The 14,973-nt window shown below is 40.4% G+C and overlaps 2 protein-coding genes across 4 annotated transcripts in view; one reads left to right on the top strand and one right to left on the bottom strand.

Annotated features, from left to right (window-relative positions):
• Positions 1-95: 95 nt before the first annotated feature.
• LOC146508231 (uncharacterized) lies at positions 96-9,228 on the bottom strand. Its single transcript, XM_085178719.1, has 12 exons — positions 9,176-9,228; positions 5,118-5,205; positions 3,592-3,622; positions 2,577-2,654; positions 2,342-2,481; positions 2,139-2,264; positions 1,814-1,859; positions 1,553-1,618; positions 1,112-1,446; positions 911-1,015; positions 555-645; positions 96-414 (listed from the first exon to the last, which is right to left on the bottom strand). Exons 2-12 carry the CDS (start codon positions 5,187-5,189, stop codon positions 371-373), a joined length of 1,134 nt encoding a protein of 377 aa, XP_085034845.1. The 5' UTR covers positions 5,190-5,205; positions 9,176-9,228; the 3' UTR covers positions 96-370.
• Positions 9,229-9,596: 368 nt separating this feature from the next.
• tex10 (testis expressed 10) overlaps positions 9,597-14,973 on the top strand; it is a 19,986-nt gene continuing 14,609 nt past the window's right edge. Inside the window, exons 1-8 of one of the 3 annotated variants that reach the window (XM_085178696.1) lie at positions 9,597-9,778; positions 10,027-10,223; positions 10,721-10,908; positions 10,997-11,323; positions 11,408-11,620; positions 11,726-11,978; positions 12,085-12,197; positions 14,761-14,973. The exon at positions 14,761-14,973 is cut by the window's right edge and continues 35 nt beyond it. In XM_085178696.1, the coding sequence (XP_085034822.1) occupies positions 10,041-10,223; positions 10,721-10,908; positions 10,997-11,323; positions 11,408-11,620; positions 11,726-11,978; positions 12,085-12,197; positions 14,761-14,973 (1,490 nt within the window). In that variant the 5' untranslated portion in view covers positions 9,597-9,778; positions 10,027-10,040. Of the gene's footprint in view, positions 9,783-10,023; positions 10,224-10,720; positions 10,909-10,996; positions 11,324-11,407; positions 11,621-11,725; positions 11,979-12,084; positions 12,198-14,760 lie in introns of all 3 variants that reach the window. The other 2 variants (XM_085178695.1, XM_085178697.1) reach the window with 2 other exon arrangements.

The following is a 14,973-nucleotide window of genomic DNA, read 5'->3' as shown; positions in this document are numbered from 1 at the left end:
ACAAGGAGGGTCTCAAATACAACTTCCTAACCTAAAGGATCCGTCAGCACCTGGAAATACTTTGATGGGGACATGAAATCAACCACAAACATATCTTTATGTCCATTAATAGCTTTTAATCGCTGTGAAACTTAAACTAAAATGATCAGGTAAAGTTGCTGGATACAACAGCAGACATGTAAATCCTTCCAAGTTATAAATCTTGCCATATTATGAAGACATAAACATAATTAAAACAAGGACAACAAAAGACTGAAAACCCAGTGCATGAAAATATTTTTTTTTTTCAAAAGTACATGAAATCAACATCTGCACAATGACCCCTGTGCATGTAGGACAGAAAGATGAGAAGACAGACTTGTTGCATCTCTTATTTGTAATATCTGGGCGGACCGTCATTGTACCGGGATGGACCTGCAAAAAAAGCAAACTATTAATAAGTGGACAGCAAAGAATGATGCCTCACACACTCCTTTGGAATCCTTTATTTAACAGTCCTTGATATTTGAGCCATGGATCTGTCATAAAAAGTCTGGGAGAAGGTGCATGTATACCTGAGAGGCCACCTGAGAATCGGTTGCTACTGCTTTGCATTCTAGGGGGTGAAGAGAAGTTTGTGGAACTCAATGATAAGCTGTTGGGCCCCTGAGGAGGAAACAGATGCCACAAAATAAATGTTTTAATCTGAGGGACAAGTGAAACATCTGAAAAAGTAAATCTGGTTTTGCTCATCCTTTCAGAGCAAAGGAAACCTAGTGCACATAGCTGAAACAGTTAAAATTAAATTAGAACTTTAGTACTCAGTTCGCCAAATAAGGTTTGAAGGCTGATCTTTAGTGTTTGGTTTCAAAATTATTTCTAGGCTAGATGCTGTTAAAAAAAAAAGAAGCAACAACTCAAAACACCTTACCCCTGAAACACTCCTGAGTCGATACTCCATCAGCACATCTGTTAGTTTCTGCGTCACCTTCAGCACCAGCTGGGCATCGCTCTCATTCTCTATCCTGAAAGTATCCTAAAAACACATTTTGTAAAATTACTTTCTGAATATAAATATGAATATTTAAAAAGAAAAAAGATGCTGACTTTAAACCTATTGTAAGAAACCTACCAGGTATGTAAGCAAAGTATGGGGAAGGCTGCTAGATTCTGGAGCTGCCCCCATTAATCCCGGTCTGTCCATCAAGCTACTACCCATCCGGTTGCCCTGGTACTCGTCTGAATACATTTTGTTTGGACGTTCATCCAGCAGTCCACTCCTTCTGTAGCTGTCTCTTCCACCACCTGAACCGCGACCCATATTATCCATGAAATTTCCCCGATCCATACCAGAGTCAGAAAAGTCTTCCCTGGAGGAGTAGCCTCCAAAGCCGGACTCCCCAAATTCATCTACGGGATAATCAGGATGAAACTCCCCTGGGAATCTTGATTCAGAGAACCTGGGACCTGTGAGATACAGGTTTATTACATTTCAGTTCACATATTTTTATTTTAATAGAACAGAGATATTCATGCACATTGAGAAAATTAATGTCAATCACAAAGAACTCACCAAAGGGTGGCCCCATTTGTCCCATTCCTGGAGCTGGTGAAGGCCCGGCTTTAGGAATAGCAGAGCCTGTGATGGAAGGATGTGTGAAATTAACAACTAATGCGAAAGAATGGAAATCCTTTAGTGTTGTTGAATGCTAAGCTAAGCTTTGACCCCAGCTAAATAGGAAAAATTGTTGTTATTTATTTTTTAAACTGAGAAGCTGATCTTAGTTTTTGAGAACTTAAAAACATTAGATGCAAACAGAGCAGAATAACTTACGTAGTCCTTTAAAAGCAGGAATGTCAAAGGGCTCCCTGAGGATCACCTAAACGTGACAACGGGAACAGAAAAATGATCAAATCCAACATATTGTTAAGTGCACCCACCCCTCGAATGTAAACATGGGAGACTTGTAGCCCCATCTGCAATGTAAAAGTTTTATGGGGACCAAACAAAGATGAAGTTATCTGGCAGTACCTTGCAGACTGAATTTGAACTTGTGTCTAGTAAGAGAAAAGTAAAAATCCCAGAGCAAACACACCAATTCAGCAGACCAACATTACACATAACATAAAAACTGAACTATCACAGGTGTAGCGCTCACCTTGATTTGTCCCCTCCCCTCCGTCTTTTCAACTTCAGCCGCAGCTTCTTTAATGGATTTTCTGATAGCAGGGTCTTTCACAGCATCTTCCTCCTCATGCGTAATTTTGTCAGGGTGGGTCTTTTTCTGTGTGAAAAGCAGAATAAAACAATGCAAATGATTCTGCAACCTCGAGTGCAGACTTTGAAACAGACAACACTCACCATGTATCTATAGCAGTGTTTCCAGCCTTTCACATGGTCAACAATGTCATGCTGCAAGCTGGCCATGGCGCACAGTTTGCACTGGTAGTGTGGAGGGACAGATTTACTGGGGCTGCGGTACTCCCACACATACTGAAGGCCTGCAGACACAATGATTATTGATTATTCACTTCTTTATGCAAGAAGGAGAGGAGGTAAAGTAGATAGATGTGAGGAAAATCCCTATGCTGCTTACCAATCACACAGTCTGTGATACCCTTCAAGATTTTGTTGAGCGAGGGCACAGTATGGATAGAAGATCCTTTGGAGAAAACTGGGAAAACATAATAGTGGTCAGCATTAAGTAGAGGCTGAATTTATAACTAAAACAAGACTTATATCCTGCAAACTAGTAAAAAACTAATTGCAATTATACTGTACTGTTTCACAACCTGCAATGTTTAATGGACTGGAATTTATTCCAGATTTTACATGGATGGATCGACCCAAACTTCCCATGTGATCTTGGGAGAAAAAAACAAACAAACAAAAAATAACAGGAGCTCTAAGTTAACCCCCATTTAGGCCCAAACTGAGCTGCAGAACAACACATCCTGTGATGCACTGCTTCTCACCGTGCGCAGCCGCAGAGCGGTAACTTCTGTGTTGCATTCACCAAAGCAGTCCTCTTGCAAACGCACGATAAAATGAACACATAATTTAAAAACAAAAAAATTCTGCTAAGCAGGCAAAGTTTATGTCTAAGAAAAAAAAGCTGAATGCAAGTCAAGCCAGTGTAACACAGGCAACTGGTAAAAAATTTGATATTGCATTCAGCAGTATTAAAAAGAAACAAGTGCATTAAAACTTAATTAGTAACCAGTGCAGATGCATGGTAGCATAAGCCATGTGTCGTCCCCTTTTAAGGATAATGGTGCTGCTCTTCAGTGTAGCAACATCTTAATGGGACTGGGTTGGATTGTTATTAAAATTATTTAGAAAACTTCCAAAAACCATTCCGAAAACTGGACTTCTAAATAGGAAACCTTTATGCAGGAAATGTTTTGCGTGAATACTTTTGCAGTGATCTCCAAAGACCAAAACAGTAGACTGCACCACATAAGACTCACCACCCCCATCCTCAAATCTCTGAGGTTGTGAGCCTCACTGAGTGGTGAACATGCCACCACACGTGACATGAAGCATGGAAACCAAGGTCTCAAGCTTCAACTCTCAACACTGGAAGTGGCACCGTGTGTAAAAGGACTTACCTATATCAGCAGAATGCTGCAGCTGCCTTCTCTGTCAGCAGAGGGAATAAACCCACGAGAAGGAGAGAGACACACAGGAAATTAGTGACAGGATGACACTAAGCAGAGGACTGAACTCCTTGTCCAGGTCCGCCACACAACCATTACGTTCTCATCCTCTTTGACGCCTGCATTAAGCAGTGACAGTCACAGGAATGTGTATAAATGGTGTCTAAATCCTCACCAAGTGAGAATGTAGACCAGCAACAATTTGTTACTACAGGGAAGAAACTGGGTTGTTACACCTGCCGCAGTGGCCGCACTGAGGGAGGCTGAGGTCAAGACCTCAGCGATCTGACAATGAAACTGGTAGAAGAGAACATGCTCTTCTACCACCGTGCACTGTGGTCAGTGTGATGTGTTTGAAAGCCCCAAATTTGAGCTTGACAGACAACAACAAACAGAAACCCTTTGGAAACAACTAAACATACACCCCCTTCAATGATAAGAGTGATGTCAGCTGTGTGAAATATGGAGGTGGTTCCCGTTAGAGGCAGGTGCTGAGGTGGACGCCACTTCATTTGAGGATACCTACTAATAAAGAAAACATATTTCCAGGCATACAACTTTCTTCAAGATAAGCAAAAGGAGATAAGACAGACATACGCAGCCAAAAATTGAAGACACTGAGTTTAGATGACTGAAGTTAAATATCTAAGCAGAAATGTAAATAATCACTGTAATTCCTGCAGTGATTTAATGTTTTGCAGCTAATTTACATTTTAAGTAACTGCATGTTACTGATAAACACCACGAGAGTGTGGTTTGGAGATAGAAATCCAGGACTGAGGGTACTCTGCTGTAAAGTACTGACTTCACCAGCGGAGCTTTGTTCACTGGTGGGAGATCGTAATTTCTGTAGCAAATAATAAACTTTTGAGTTTTTCACCTCATGCACAGTGGTTGTACAGAACGGTGACGTGTCTACTACCTGCCGTTTAATTGAGCAGTGATGTAACAACGTCTCCTAGGGAAAAACTGGACTGGATATGTCGCCATTGACTTTAAGTCCTCGAGGATTTGAATCAGCAAGTGATCCGTGACTACCACTTTTGAATGTGACAGCGCTCAGTAGTAAAAAATGAGTGGCCTGCCATGTGGTACCGTTTAAGAGAAGCCAGTTTATCTCACTTTAGAATATATTCAGAACACCAACGTGAATAAAACCAGTGTTAAAAACAAACAAACAAAACAACAATTCTTTAAACCACAACAGGTTTGACAGGCTGCAGATGTGAGGCCAGAGCCAGTGAATAATGTCTTCAGTAACAAGACTGCAAATGAAGCAGGCCTGAAGGCACAGGAGCAAGCAGGAAGCCCACAAGTTCAGGGCTGCTGCCACCCAGCACTCCATCAGGTACCACAACAGCAAAATTTGGGGAGGATGGGGGGAAATTACAGGAAATCCCACATTTTTACTTTAGGTTTTTGATACTGCACATTTGGGCTCGTGTGGCACTGAAGTAGAGCCAAGGACTGACACTTACCTTTGGATTCTTCTTTGGATTTGGGGGCCCACTTTGTGGTGGAGGCTGGTTTCCTGAATTCTCATCCTCCATTTCCTCAGCGTTGTCACTACAAGACAAATGATGTCTTATTGCTGGTTATCAAATCATTACACATACTAGAACTAATCACACAGTTAAAACTAGGGATGCGTGCAACGAGTTGACTAATCATCACTGTGTCACTAGTCAACATTAAACATACTCATTGTTTAATCTAATTGTTCTAAATAAAAAAATTTAAGTGATGCCCAATGCTGCTAAATTGTTATGCAGCCATCTGTCACTCGATGGAGCATCGGTGTTGAAAAATGCCACAAATCTGTTACTCTAGGTCTGATTTTTTTGTTAACACTATAATTGTTAATTCTTTTAAAGATGAAAGAATGAGACTCCAGATACAAGTGGCAGAAATGCGCTTTCTCTGAAAAGTGGATGAGCTTTTCCTTAGCGATAGGGTGAGGAAAGTAGAGCTCTGAACTGGGAATTTTAATTGACTAAAAGCTGCTGATCATAGAGGTATGAGACATGGGATTGTAAGAGATCTGATAAATAACTTGAAGTTACAGAGCAGTATTGCTGAGATGGATAGTGTGTAAAAGCCACCAGTGCTCTGCTGACTCAGTAACTGCAGAGCTCCAAACCTCCTGTGGCATTGACATCAGCATGAAAACATTGCCCAAAGGGCTTCATTGTATAGGTTTTTCATAACTGAAGAGTAGTACCTCCTAATTCAGATCAAGGTAATGGCTCAGTCTAGGGATGCACCGATACCGGTATCGGGTATCGGCCTCGATACCACATTTTCTAAAGTACTTGTACTCGTTAAAAGTCCCCCGATACCAGGGACCGATACCACGGTCTGAGACCTGTCTATGTTTGAGCGGCATGTAAGAGGTTAATCGCAGGCGCCGAGTGCCCGCCCCAGGCCCCGAGTGCCCGCCCCCAGGCCCCGGCTGCAGCTCAGAGCTGAGAGAAGGGCAGGCGAGACAAGTCAGCCGTGTGGAACTATTTCAAAGTGAACGAAGACGCAAAAACAAAGGCGGACTGCAAATTGTGCTCAGCGAAATTGTCCAGAGGAGGCTCAAAAGGTAGCGCATTTAACACAAGTAATTTAATCAAGCATCTAAAATCCCAACACGACAACGAGTACAGAGAGTTTACCCATGCTTATTAGCACAGAGAGCATAGTTGATGCTATAGCAGTGGGGCGGAAAATAGTTGGGCATTTTAAACATTCCGCCTTAGCCTACTCCTAGCCAATAAAGGGACTGCAGCAGGACGTACAGACGCGCTGGAACAGCACGTATTACATGCTCCAGTCCCTCATTGAGCAAAAGCGAGTGCTGGGGGTGTCCGAGCATGAACTCCCTGACTATCTCACCGCTCACCAATGGGCTCTTATGGAGACGACTGTTGCCATCCTTGCCCCCTTTGAGGAACTAACTAAAAAAGTGAGCAGCTACGACGCACTAGCCTCTGATGTCATCCCAGCTGTGACTGTGCTAGTGAGACTTCTAAACAGAGAAACAGAAGAGTAAATACCTCTCAGCCCCATGTAGCAGTGTGGAAAGTGAAAGGCTTTTTAGCTCAGTGTCACATATTATAGATGAAAACTGAAACAGTCGGACTGCTGATAATGCAGAAAAGCTACTTTTCTTAAAAACCCCTGCCACTCACTTTTTCTCTCCATTAAGTGAGTCATCTTAGACTTGATGTTAATACCTACCTCAGTTGCACTGCCACAGTTCTATGTTGGTGGATATTGTTAGTTTATTCAAATATTGTGCACTAAATGGCAAAGATGTTTATTAATGCCCCTTGTGTTGTCCAAAGCGGCAGTTTACAATAAACTGAAAACAATACTTGAGTTGCACTGTCACTGTTTAAATTTTTTTCCATAATTATTTATTCTGTAATATGTTGCATACAACATGCTTTTCATTTTAAATAAATGTTCTTAATTCCAAACCAGTCCCTTGTTGTTGTTGTTTTTTTTGTTAAATTATAGGACTAAAGCTGTTACCTGTAAATTTAAATCATGTTTTTATTAAGTACTCGGTATCGGTGAGTACTGAAATGCAAGTACTCGTACTAGTTTCCAAAAAAGTGGTATTGGTGCATCCCTAGCTCAGTCAAGAGTAAAAATATAGAGCAACCTGACTGCAGCTACTAAAAAACAACCAAACAACTAAAACTTTAACACTGCATGGTCGATGTATTAAATATTTTCACATTCTGCAAGTTGTGGTGACTAGATGCCTGCCCAGAGTTGCACACCCACAACCACTTTTGACCACAAGGTGACTGCACAGGTCTGATAGAAGGAAACCTTTCTGCAAACAGTCACACTCTTATTTGGACTGACGGTAATTACTCTCAGAGAAATTGCTGAAGCTTTATAAATAATTACCATTTAATTTATAAATGCAGACAGATTGGCAACATGTTGCCCATCACTCTGAATGAGTCTTTGTCAATGAGCACAATTCGAGGGGACTCGACATAACTGACTGCCAGCTGGTCGTAGTCTGCTTATATTCTTGTTGAAAAAAAAAGGTTGCTGAGTAATGTAATAGTTAAATGTGAATTTGTGCCCATGTTTAGGCAGATACACGATTTTCACGATTTCCAACAATTTACCACCGTTAACTGCTGTGTTATAAACAAATTGTATGTAATAAGTAATAATTGACTAAATGAATAGCAATACTTATAGCAGGTTTTAGTGACGGTGTTGTATGTTTATACAATCTCAGTAAAAATTTAATGAAGTGAGATAACTTCATTTTGTTGGATAAAACATACTGACAATCACAATAGTATAAATACTCTACGCGAGCACTCAAAGCTCTTTTACACAACATGCCTCATTCACCCATTCAGCAATTTTTTCTACGCCTGCTTTCTGTCCAACATACACACACATTCAAACTCAAATGAACGCATCTGAGAGCAACTTGGGATTCACCATCTTATCTGGCATGCAGAATGGAGCAGCCAAGGATTGAACCATCAACCTTCTCAGTAGATGATCTCCTCTATCCCCCTGAGCTACAGCCACCACATAATATGGTGGCTGCATTAGTACTGTGATAAGATCACGGGGACTTCACAAGGGTGAATACTCAAATCTTGATGTGTTAATCACTCGTCCTCGGATCACACTATATGTTGTAAGATATGTAACGTCTTTTAAAATATGCAAATCTATACTATATTTTAGAGTTTGATAATGTTTATCTGATTGCAAAAAGGAGAATTTATAAATTTATAACATTTTCTCTAAGTTGCGACTTTCTGATCCAGCCAGGTGATTAGCTTTTAAATTTGTTTTGGGAAAACTACAAACTAAAAAAAAACTACACCCCATCTACATGTGCTTTCGAGGACTAGCCATTCAAAACAAAGGGCAGTATTGTTACTACAGACAATACTTTTTAAACGATCTTAGATTTATTTTTTCAGTATTTTAATAACTTTATCAACGAAACAGAACAGCGGCAGTACTGATGAAAAGGTAGCAGCGTGGGCGGAAATAAATCTAAGTAAATCTAAGTAATACAAATACAAAAGAAGAAAGGGCCATCTTTTAAAAAAAATCTTGTAATATTGAAAACTAAACCTGTCGTTAAATCCTCATCTTAATTATCTTATATTTGTATTTAAGTAATTCATATCTATTTTGCTCATAATTATCTTTTGAATGCAGAAACAACAACGAAACAGGGAGTCTCAAAAGTGTTGTCTTTTAGTTAAATATTATCACCAGAAACACAATTTTCTGCAGTATCGCCCAAACAAACTTCAATGTGTCGAAGTATTTTTTTTAAAAAAACAAAAAGATTTAAAGACGTCTCGTTTCTTTAATCATCAAATGTTAGCGCTGTTAGCTGTGGGAGGGCCACAAGCAGAGCCTTAATTTACATAAATTATTTGAAAAGAAAATGTGCCTGTAAGACACATCTTAGCGACCGCAAACGCCACATATGATAGCTATCTACATAACGTAATCAAGTGTATTATATTATCAAACTTACACGAGATAATTAAGTGCAAACCGCGAGTTCCTCCTAGCTCAAGGTGAAAGGAGAATACAATGCAAACCGAGCTTCGGGAGAAGATTGTAGTCTGATTAACTCGCCGGTTTAAAAAAAAACCCAAAACAAAACCAAAACAAAAACATGTTGTAGCGCTATTTTGTGTCAGCGCTTCACAGAAAGACCTAATCTATTCTCTTAGAGGAAACAAAATGACAATTATTATCATTTATTTGTGCTTTCAATTTTATTATAAACTATTAAGTTAATTGTTCCAAGGCATCTTCGAGGGCAGCTTTTTTTGGTGCGTTTATTTTGTACACCGAGCAGCTATAAACTCGCACTTTGCCCCAGTTTTGTGGTTTCATTTATTATAAGCCCCGCAGGAGCAGCAGCTGAACTGCACACATCTAACGCGCAGTCTTTGTGACCGTGTACACACACATAATCAAAGGACCCAATGTAGCCACACGAGACCGAATAAAGATCATTTTCTTTGTATATGTGTGTGTATGTTTAGTCGTTAGCCGAGTGGACACATTTTTAATGGATGCTTTATGTTGTGTAAATTTCCGACTTTAGACTGCAGACATTTTTATTGTGGTGAGTACAATTAACTACTACCGCTAAAAACTGTTGCAGGGAAATGATAGGTAAGTTAGCAGAGCAAGCTAGCTGTGCTGCTGAGTATCGAAATGTACTATTGAGAGTAAAAATAACAATGTTAACGGTCCTGACACAAATTATGTTATTATTGATACGCGTTCGATTTACCATAGGTTTGTGTGTCATTAAAATTAGTGCATTAATTCACTTCCCGCTATCTTCATGTGTCATTACACTGACAGCAGTCTAGATTGCAGAGATGAAGGCCAAAAAGAAGAAGAGGCAGGATGACTTCCAGAAAGTGAAGCTAAAAGTGGGAAAGAAGAAGCCCAGAGCTGATAACGCCACCAACACCAACTTTCGGTCCAAGGGGATCTATCTGTCTGAGCAGCTAAAGAGAGACACGAGTGGACCCACAACACACAAACAGCTCGGTATTAATGTAAGTTCTGAGATCTTTTCAGATTTTAGCAAGTTAAAAAAAAATGCTATGGGCTTGTTTCATTGAATATAACAAGTTTGTCTTCTTCCGTAGTGAGAGTAGAGAGCAAGTAGAAATATGTTGCGGATGGAAGAGGAATGAAAGTCAGTAGAAGCAAGACAGAATAGATGTGTGTGAATGAGAGTGAGACAGGTGGAAAGGCGAAGATGCAAGGATTAGAGGTTGTGAAGGTGGATGAGTTTAAATACCTGGCGTCAGACATGCAAAGCAACAGACAGTGTATATGAGATGTGAAGAAAAGAGTGCATGCAGTGGACGGAGATGAGTCTTGGGGGATATTTGACTGTAGGAAAGCTGCAAGAGTGCTGTGATCTATGGCTTGGAGACATTTACTGTGAGGAGGCATATGATCCACTGTAGTGACCCTTAAAGGGAGCAGCCAAACGAAGAAGAACAACAGAAACAAATTTATCTCATTTTATTCCCTCCTTCCACAGGACCTCCTGTCTCAGCTGCACCATTACAATGCGAATGTGAAACACAGTGCCTTGTTAGGTTTGAAAGAGTTGCTGTCCATCAGTCCCTCTTTGTTAGAGCAGCATCTTTCACGCTTGCTTTCAGAAGTGGCAGCTGTTGTAACAGATAAGGATCACAATGTTCGTGTGGCAGCTGCACGTGTGCTCAGGTTAGACAAGCATGTCAAAAATACAACACATTTTTTTCTTTGTTTAAATGTGTCTAAAGTAAACAAACTTGTTTTAACTTGCTTACAGGTACATCGCACAGTGTGTGCCTGCAGAACGCGTGGCTCCGTTTTTCCCCCTCCTCAGTGCTCATTTGTCTTGTGCTATGACGCATATCGAGACAGGAATCCAGGAGGATGCCATAAATGTCCTCGACGTGTTCCTAGAGCACTACCCTGCTCTGCTAGCCGCACGGCCTGCAGTCCTCCTCACTAACTTCCTAGAGATGATCTCTCACAGACAGAACAGCGGAGGAGCCAAAAAAGCTTCAGACTCCAAGGCTTGGACCTGGGCGCTGTCCATCAACCCTAACAGGGCTGTGACGAGCCAGCAGTGGCGGCTCTCTGTTCTTCTCAGGTATGGAAGCTGCATGTAAACACAATCAGGAAAAGTTAATAACTCTGAATGCCAATCTTCCTGTTTGTTGTACTTGTATCTCAGGCTTGGGCGCTTTCTCCAGGCAGTTGTTGAGGAAAGACCAATGGAGGAAAGTGATATGTCTGTCCCAACTGAAAGAGTTTTTGGTTCTAGTGGAGAGGGCCGATTTACACCTCTTCATCTCAACTGGGAAGAGCTAACGTACAGCAAGGTTGGAGTTAAGATTTACGAACATTCTGGGGCCAAACCAACTCCACACTCCACCTTTAAACTTAGGTATGAAATCTCTGACTTTAGTAGCTGTCCAGAAATAGTTCAGTTTAAGCTTTTTTGTTTTGTTTTGTTTTTTCATTTGTTTTTTAAAATTCTTTCACTGTGCAGACCTGAGCAGGATCCAGGAGCTACAGTAAGTGAGGGTCTAGACTCAGCTGAGACTGTTCAAAAGTTTGCAGCTACTCTTGTGCCTCTCCTGCTGGAAGTGTGGGTCGAGGCCAGCACCAATGACAGCCTGTGGAATAACACAGAGGGGGCCCACCTGCTCACTCCAGATGCCATGTCAGTAATGTTCCAGGTCTTGTCTATTCTGCAGTTGCTGAGAAAACTGGCCCCACAGCGGGAGAACCAGGATGCACTGGTGAGATGTGACTTGCATGTCTTTTGTTTTGTTTTTTTTTGTTTTTTTTCATTTTATTTTAATGTAAATGTTTGATCAACCTCACAGATATTTTTGTTTTCTTTAGGATGCGTGGTTCCGTAAAGAATACCTTGGAGATTTTAAGCAGCACTTCATTAAAAACTTTCCCTACGGGAGCCGGGATACACCCAGACATAAAAAGAAAATTGATCTCAAAAGGTAAGAAAGTTCATTCTTGGCATTCTTTTTATCTTTGGTGTTTTTATTAATACGTAGCTGTCATGGGGCGAGAAGTGGGGTACATCCAATTCAGTCCAATCTAACTTTATTTATTGATCAGTTTAAAATCAACATAGTTGACCAAAGTGCTTTCCAGTAATAAAAATCAGAGATAACAGTTAAAAAAACATACATTAAGCAGACAAAGAAGTATATATAAATAACAATAAAATAAATACATAAGTGAAAAAAGGAAGATACAAATAAATCAGTATATATTAAATATAAAACATGAGTAAAACAGACAATAAAATATACAAGGAATAAAATTAACAAAATAAAAAGATTAAGAGTGACCTAAAACTGACTAAAAGCTGACTCTGGTACTACTCCTAAAAAGCCTTGGAAAAAAGGTGTATTTTTAAAAGTGATTTGAACATTTCAAGTGTTGGGGCCAGCCTAATATGGAGGGGCAGCTTATTCCATAATTTGGGTCCCACAACAGCTGTTCTCCCCCCCCCCCCCCCCCCCCCCCCCCCCCCAGTGTTTCAGTCTCAACATGGGGACAACAAGGAGTGACTTGTCAGTATATCTGAGAGACCTTTGTGGAGTGTATAGGTGTAGAAGGTCTGATAGGTTCTATCATTTTAAAAGGGACAGGCAACCAGTGTAAAGACAACCAGTGTACAGACAACCAGTGTACATCCTGGACCGGTCAGCAGCCTGTTGATCGGCTGACACAGAAGGGCAGACAACTATTGAAATTTATGCCTACAGTCGATTTTCTCTGGACTCTGGGAGGAAGCTGGAGTACCCAGGGAGACTGTGGCTTATGCTTCAGTTGGAAATTTACGCCATAACTGCAAACCCATCTGAAACCTTACGGCGTAACCTGACGTACATCTTGCTAGAAATGTAACTACATGCCAGTTTGACGCAGCCTGCATTTGCTGTGATTGGCCTGTTTAGTACCGTTATTTCCTTTTGTGCATTTATGGCTACTTTTTTGCTACAGTTTTTGAATTTAACAATCATTGCCTGTTTATTAGGAATAATAACCCTAGCATCACTGTAAGGACTCACAAATATCAGCAAATTACTGGAAGCTATCAGAATGGACGTGTGAGAATGTACAAAAAAGTCTAGAGGGACAAATCTGTTTGCCAACAACAAAGAGCAGGCCAGGAGAGAAAAAAGTCCCAACATTTATTTATTTTTTTATATCAGCTGACACTGCTTATTTATTTTTTAGCACATGGCAGCTCTTTTTTTACTTCTCATCCGTAAATAATCTGCTCTTTCACGTGATTCAGTTTATTTTGAAAAGACTCAACAGGATCTTGAGCTTTATTGTGAAAGGTTTATGTGGTACATAAACAAGCGGACACGCGATGGTGTTACCGTCGTTGTTGCTAACCACAACGCATAAAAACAGGCGCTTGTCTGTCCGTAGTGTGGTTATATTAAATATAAGAGAAAGAGAGAACTTTAAGAAATTAATATAGCCACTGCAGTGACCATCAAAACGGTGAAAAAATATTGCCGTAAACAGTTTATTTTGCGACACCACGAAACAAACGATAGCGTAAAATGAAACGATAGACGTTTTTATATCGTCATTCGATATATATCGTTATATCGAACAGCCCTAACACAGAAGTCTAAATCAGGCCTTAGGTGGTAGAGTCGGCTGACTACCAATCAGAAAACCAGTTCAAATTGTAAATGATAAAGTATCCTCGAGTTGCCGCGGTGAATCAGTTGGAGTATGAGTGAATGTGAGAAAGTGCTTAGGCATAGATGTGTGCGATTGGGTGAGTGAGACTTGCAGTAAGAAAGTGCTTTGAGTGATCAACTGAGTAGAAAAGAGCAAAGAAACCACAAAAGGGTTTAAGCCCAGAACCTGCTTTATGTGAGGCAGGTGAGTTCTGTTAACCTGTGGGGACAGCTGTAACCACTGTGCTGCAATGTTGCCTCTTATTTATTAATGACATTAGATTTAATGTCATTAATAAATAAGTTAGATGCCTCATTGCCCAAGGATGCATCACATTACACTTTTCCTCTGCCTGTTTCACACTTTTCTCTTGACTCACAGCTTGTGATAAGATGCAGGGAAACTTAACAATCTGCCATCAAAGGCACTGATGAGGAACACAAACATGATATGCTTAAAATGTTTACATTTCCCAAAATATTTAAATTCACATCTTCTTTTATTTACATTTGTATTATTACAAATATGTAATTTTTTTTTTGCCATATTTGAATGGATAATAGATGTTGACTTGTTGGAGGCTGACTGCCATCTATTTAAGAACTTTTTTTTATTTTAAATTCATATTTTATTTTATTTTTTGTAAAGTTTTGGTTTTTTGTTTTTTTTTTCTTTTTCACCTATATTTTTGTGCATAGCTCTAAACTGCAAGTTTTGAGTTCTTCGTTTTAAAAACTGTAAAAGATTTAAGCAGCCAGTACAGTCTGATCCTCTACTGGTGGTTATTTACTGTGTATGAAATTCAGACTAGCTAAGATTGCCCTCATCTCACTCTCCACTCTTCAGGAGCAAACAGACAGCAGCTCTTCCTGGTCCAACTGTGGATCCTCTTGCCCTCAACATCACACTCTGCCAGGTGATGGTATCCCTTAGCCAGAAGCAGGGTGTTGGCCAAGAGGCAGATGGAGACTGGCTGACACCACTGAGGACGTTTGTCCGAGACACTCTGGGTAGCGGAGTGAAGCTGAGCTACAGGCAGCTGCAAATGCTGCTGGGTAC

The sequence above is a fragment of the Neolamprologus multifasciatus genome, chromosome 11 (genome assembly GCF_963576455.1).
Source record: "Neolamprologus multifasciatus chromosome 11, fNeoMul1.2, whole genome shotgun sequence".
Taxonomy (NCBI): domain Eukaryota; kingdom Metazoa; phylum Chordata; class Actinopteri; order Cichliformes; family Cichlidae; genus Neolamprologus; species Neolamprologus multifasciatus.
Note: the sequence above shows the minus strand (reverse complement) of the source record. Positions and strands in the feature narration are given on the sequence as shown.

Coding starts and splice junctions, on each gene's coding strand:
- LOC146508231 (XM_085178719.1), bottom strand. CDS start 5,189: ATGGAGGATGAGAATTCAGGAAACCAGCCTCCACCACAAAGTGGGCCC. Junction 1,619..1,813: donor TCCTGCTTTTAAAGGACTAC/GTAAGTTATTCT, acceptor CTTCCATCACAG/GCTCTGCTATTCCTAAAGCC. Junction 646..910: donor GACTCAGGAGTGTTTCAGGG/GTAAGGTGTTTT, acceptor TTTCCTCCTCAG/GGGCCCAACAGCTTATCATT.